The 6148-nt window shown below is 36.0% G+C and overlaps 1 protein-coding gene across 1 annotated transcript in view; it reads right to left on the bottom strand.

Annotated features, from left to right (window-relative positions):
* Positions 1-2235: 2235 nt before the first annotated feature.
* The window catches only part of LOC585039 (leucine-rich repeat-containing protein 43), an 18752-nt gene continuing 14839 nt past the window's right edge, over positions 2236-6148 (bottom strand). Inside the window, exons 13-15 of the mRNA XM_030992413.1 lie at positions 4129-4347; positions 3634-3709; positions 2236-2875 (exon numbers count right to left, since the gene is read on the bottom strand). Of these exons, the coding sequence (XP_030848273.1) occupies positions 2619-2875; positions 3634-3709; positions 4129-4347 (552 nt within the window). The 3' untranslated portion in view covers positions 2236-2618. The remainder of the gene's footprint in view (positions 2876-3633; positions 3710-4128; positions 4348-6148) is intronic.

The following is a 6148-nucleotide window of genomic DNA, read 5'->3' as shown; positions in this document are numbered from 1 at the left end:
ATTTATATAAGATGTAATATCATAATTAATAAATAACAATATAACTATGATATAATTATGTTATCATGGTAATTTAAGGACATATCAAATCATTCAAAAGTATATTCATAAGGACACTTGGCATTCCATACTTAGTCGGTGGATTAAACCATGGACTAAAGTTATTCCGCTTTTGAGAATACCACCCATAATGCTCTGTTCAGACAGGACGCTATAAGGTGCCTTCCAAAAAAAGATTCAGTGCCGAAACTTTGCTTGTAAATGATGGTGATGATCCAAGGTTTGCTCCTGTGACAATAGCTACATGTAGGTTTAAGGTTGCAATTGTGTTTTCGTGGTGTGTGTGTCAGGGTGTGTGTCTGTGTGTAGAGTAACAGATATGAGGGAAAACCAAACATGTTTACCGAATTGAGTTTTGGGGGAAACCCCTTTCAGTTTGTGCATGAGGTTGAAGTTAGGAATTCAGTTCGTGTAGGAAATTGATACAAATCAGTTATCACAGAAGCAAGTGACGTAGAACCAATTATAACAGGGCATCTTCGTCATGTTTTCTTTGTCCAAATGTCTTAATTAGCTTGACATTGTGATATTGTTGAGATCCTACTAACTGTAAGCAGGTTGCTGCACCATAGGTTTACATGTGGAAAGTTTGTATTCTTTGTATTCATGCTCATTGCAGCAAGATTACCCTGTAATTATCACTCAGAGCTGAAGATGTGATCACCTTGATACATAGATTTTAATTGCTTCAGCTTTGTTCGTTTTCGAGGCAGTTGGATTTTTAAAGAATAGTTAGTGTATTCAAAATGAGAGCATTATGTAATTTTTAGGGGGAAATCACACAAAGGCAGTACCTGTATTCAATAGTAGGAAGTTTATGTCAAATACCTTTCTGTATATAAAGAAATGTGGAAATTCTTTATGTAAATAATGTATTTAAATTAAATTATGAGTTTCAATCTTTGTAAAGAATGGATCAAATATGTATATACTTCATTGTGTTTGATAATAAAATGATCAGATCATTTTTTCAGTGAAATATTGTAACTCTGTTTCTTTTTTTGTCACATTTCATCAATTTGAAAGTATACATATATTACCCTTATCGATTAAGAAGATGGTTATTCATTAATGCCATTGAATTAAATCAAAAGTTACGTATATTGTCCAAATTTTAGGAAACGCACTCGTTGATTCATTGGCAATAATACAATAAGTGGACATTAATTAATATAAACCTGAATATACAGACTTATGGTGAAAATGTGTGAGTATTATTAAGCGGAGGTGAGATAGATGAGGTACGTGTAATAGATATTTTGATCTGTATGTACCGAGTTTCCTCTCTATAGTATACACTTATACATATATACTTCTATAAGATCATATTGCAAATTAAAATTCACTCAACATGAACATTTTCTCATACTTTTTTTAAGGAACCCATAGAATGCCAAATAAGGTTAGGTATTGAGTTTTATGTGATTGAACTGTATAATTAATTTGACTAAAAAATTGAATGGATTTTGTAAGAAATCAAAAAACAGAACTCAAGAGGCTGACATGTCTGATAGTTATATCTTTCATAAATAGCTTTTATCTTTATATTTAGCTTATTTACAGAGATAAAGATCAAATTAAATTTTACATATTTACAAAGAAATATACAGACCTCAAAAGCAACGGACAGCATATACATTTTTTCACTCCAACACTAGAAAGAATATGGCTATACTAGCAGTACAGCCAATTGACTTGTATTTTCAAATCGAGAGGAGCATATATTCTTCAGATTAAGTATTTCTCCCCTTTAAATAAATTTTGTTTATTAATGCTTTTTACATAGAAGTTTCCAGAACAAGCAGAGATTAAGGGTTCATAGCATTAGCTTGGAGACCCAAAGGAATAAACTAACTTCAGAGCATTCAGGAATGTACAGTGTATGATTTGCAGGAAGTACTGGTAAACTTAGTTCTGACAAAAAGAAGACCTTTTTTGGACATTGCCAGTTTGAAGTATTTCTTTGAAATTCATTTTTTATCCCTCTGTCTTGTACATCTAGCCAAGAGACCTGGGGGTGTTTCACAACGATCCTAGGTTGGACTTAAAAATTATGAAGAGCCATTTGTAGTCTTGAAATCAAATGTTTTCAAAAACAAAAACATTAAATCTCCTTAATAATAGGAAATATGATTTGAATCAATGTTTGATGCTTTTTAAAATAACTTTTACAAAATATTTTCATAGATGCTACAGCTTTCCATAATTGTTAAGTCCAACTTAGAGGTAAGTTCGACTTAGGATCTTTGTGAAACACCCCCCAGGACACGAGCACAGCAATGCACCCTCAGTCATGAGGCAAAATGTTGAAATTTTTACTTTAACAAGATTACAGTTCATCTGATGTAGAAGAAAACAAATGTCACCATGTGGGATCATCAAATTCTTCACTCGACTCTATCGGAGCAGAATACAGCAACTTCATCTTCTTTGTTGATCCCTCCACTATTTTGGAGATTTATGGAGTCCAACACATCTTCATTCTGGGTGCAAAATTTATAAATCCATTTTTACAAAGAAAATAGTTCAACTGCTCTCTTTAAAAAAAAATCTCCTCCTCATGTTGGGACTTCAGATTTGCCTTCCTCACCCTCATGAATGGTAGGCGTAGCAGCCGGGGCAAGCTTAGGGATAGACTCTTGGGCAGTCTTCCAATGGACCAGCTCTAACTCGACGGTGACTGTCAATGGGGGAGGGGGCGGGGGCTTCTCGTCTTCATCCTCCCCGGCGAGGGTGACCCCCGTAGTGGGGCGCTTTGCTCCCTTGCCTCCATCCTTCTTGGCATCCTTGCCGTCCCCCTTGCCTGGTTTCTTGCCTAGGAGTGAAATCAAGTTCAAATGGAGTGATGTTCTTGCAGTTCTTCAATTTGTAGGTGTATAAAAACTGATCAGTAACAGTTACACAGACTGAAAGGATAATCGAAGCCCTTTATATAGCAAACAATGCCTAATCGGTGACCATTGGTCCCCTTTTTCTTATGTTAATTGAGAGCTGATTTGATGAGATAACCACCTGTCGGTGACCATGCAGGGAGGTCTAATCCCTCCTGGCCAGACTAGTGTAGAGGGGCTTTAAAGTGTTTTATAATTATAAATGAGCAAGTCCAAGGTTCATTTGCTGTCCCCTACTTTACCAAGAATAAAGAAAAGTAAACAAAATTGAATTTCGCAAATGTTATTATCCATGTTATTTGGTCTGATCCACGCTCCTGTATCATAATGGCTGTCAACTAAACAGAATCAATGGGTTCACTGAACATTTTAATGATGTCTAACATTTGGGACAAAATACCTGGAATTTGCCTACCGATATGAAACAATGCTTGGTGAAAAGACCTTTGAGCATCATAATATGAATGAACTATGGACACAGAGCTCCATCCCTTTCTTTCTCCAATTTTTAATAAATTTGTTCACACTTGCCCTCTCCCCCCCCCCCCCCCCCCCCCCCCTCCAAAGTCTTTTATGTATTTGGACAGCATGATAGACAGGAGCAATGCTCGCCATTTTAAGAACACTGTATCTCTTTGTCATAAAATATAATAACATCCAACAAAAACCTGCTATGACTCACCTTTTTCTTTGTCTTGCTTTGCATCTTTTCCTTTCTTTGCTTTCGCTGATTCACCTCCATCTTTCTTCTTTTTGTCCTTCATCATAAAAACAAAACAAAATTATAGAGCACATTAAGAAGCTGTCATCATTTCACACAGGAAACATAAAGAATTTGATTCTTAGATCTTTACAGACTTCTTGCGGTCAACTGATGGCTTGCTCCTTCTACAAAGAAGCAGCTTGTTTGTAGAACACAGAACACAGAAAGTGTTTGCTGTTCAGTAGTTTTACATGTTAATGTAAACCTTGTCTAAGCCTTTTAACACTGGTATGTAATTCATATACTATTGTAAACTGAATGTCTTTCAGACTTAATGTTCAGTACCATACTTTTAAATACACCATTCAATTCTATGAAATCTAGTTTATGAAAAATGACATATTTCCAGGGATAAAAAAAAATGAAATAATTCTTTTCTAGTGAATAATAAGTGCAATTCTTGCAGATTCCTACCTTTTTTCCATCCGGAACTTCCTCTTCTTTCTCTTCCATCTGTTGTGCAGCCAGGGATCCACCCCTACAGATGCAGACTTGTTCTATCTTTGTTTCTCCGTTCACAATCTCCGCCATCTCTAGATGATATGACCCTAGGACAGTGACCTCTGGAGGCATGTGAGTCAGCTCTATCTCCGGCTCTTTCTTTTTCTTCTTCTTCCCATCATCTTTAGCTGCCTGAGGGAAGGAATGAAAAGCATGAGCTAGGGAGGGATGCACTGTGATAAAATATTTGTTATAATAATGAGTGGCCTTAAGTGGGATACAAAGGTTTATACAACACCTACGTGAATCCTTGTCATTCGATAGGAGGATTGTTAGTCACATGATATTCAATAGATGTTATATTGCACAGACGTGCATTTTTGGTTATATTCGCCGTACATTTTTGGTTATATGTAGACTGCGTACCTCTCTGCCAGGCGCGCGCGTATCCCTGCGTGTATCGGACGCGAAGGCAATCTGAATGTAATCGAGAAGGCTTGACTCCAACTTTAATTTATCTATAATATAAGGAGTAAAGCATAATTTGCTGATTTGTCTTACATGTTGTATAAAACAAATAATGAATGTCTTTCATTCGTTCAATAGTGCGAATATTTTCATTCGTTGAAAGATTAACGTTAATTCTATCATAACCATTCATTATTTGTATAATATCCCACAAGCTGATGAGAATATTGCACAACTTTGCATGCGATATAACCGTGTCCCGTGAAACTAATAAACCTCAATTTCTACAAAAACATCCTTATATTTTGTCCTCATCCAAGCATTTTGCATGGGTTGTGCGCATACATCCATCGTCAAATAGCATTTGCAAATTTAAACATGCATGCATTGTTTTACGCATTTGCATAGCCCCAAACCCTGAAATACTGAAACAAGTTTGGACAGTCATCAAGGTATACTTTTACACAAACCAAAAATATTGTTTAAATGTGCATGGTCATCCAGGCACTTTTGTACTTTCTCCGTTTTGTTATTAATTTGTAACTGTGGTTTAGGCCATTATGCTCTATTATATATACCTCACTTAAGAAATCCAGCCATCTGATTGGTCGAAATTGCATTCATAAACTTTAACTATTCCTGTAAAATTCCCAGTAAAATTCCAAACCCATGTAATAGTTTTAAAAAATAGTTCTAAAATGCCAGTAACCATGGTTACCCATAGGTTTACATGTTAAAAAATGGTTTGAGCGATCGAGGATAGCGTACGTGTGTGAAGAATTGGTCGGTATTTTCATACAAGACAAGACAATTACAAACAAGACTAAAATGGCTAAAGAAACTCTCCCAAGATTTCAACTTATCAAATGCAAGACTCGCTGACAGCAAGAACAACAAAAAGGGTACGTGAAATTATCCATAAACATGTTCGTTTAGTTGCTGAAAATGGAGTACCAGCATAGACGTAGACGAAAATAGATCTAGTAGTCAGGGTGTCTGATCGTGCACCCGATGTTGTGTGCTGAAATTCTTCCCATAGAGATTGCACGCAATGCAGTCTCTATGCAGTCTACGTGCATTGCGCAACCATGCAAAAAAAGTCAATTTTTTTTTTTTCAATTTGAGATTCAAACCTTTATCTGTTGTGATCCTGAAGGTGATACTCAATAAGTGAGGTGTCATATGAAAGCGCAGGTTCTTCTCCATATTTCCCACAGGGCCGGCCCACCCCCAAAATTGTAAAAATACCTTGCTTAGACTAGAATCTAGATCTAGTCTACTCTCAAAGATACACTCATAAAAAACAACCGTGCAGATAAACCAGAGAAAGGCCAAGGTGGTGTCATTAGTTGACTCTTTTGTTTTCGGCATATAAAAGTATTAATGACTGCTTTAATATTCGAGAAATAGTTGTTTTTATACGCTCTCGGGAAGGTTACAATTCTAACCTTCCCTTGAGCGTATAAAGACAATTATTTCTCTCAAAGCAGTCATTAATACTATAGAATAAACCAAGTTAAGAAAT

This window comes from Strongylocentrotus purpuratus, unplaced genomic scaffold (genome assembly GCF_000002235.5).
Source record: "Strongylocentrotus purpuratus isolate Spur 01 unplaced genomic scaffold, Spur_5.0 spur5_scaffold_2, whole genome shotgun sequence".
Lineage (NCBI taxonomy): Eukaryota > Metazoa > Echinodermata > Echinoidea > Camarodonta > Strongylocentrotidae > Strongylocentrotus > Strongylocentrotus purpuratus.
This window is presented reverse-complemented; position numbering and strand designations above follow the sequence as displayed.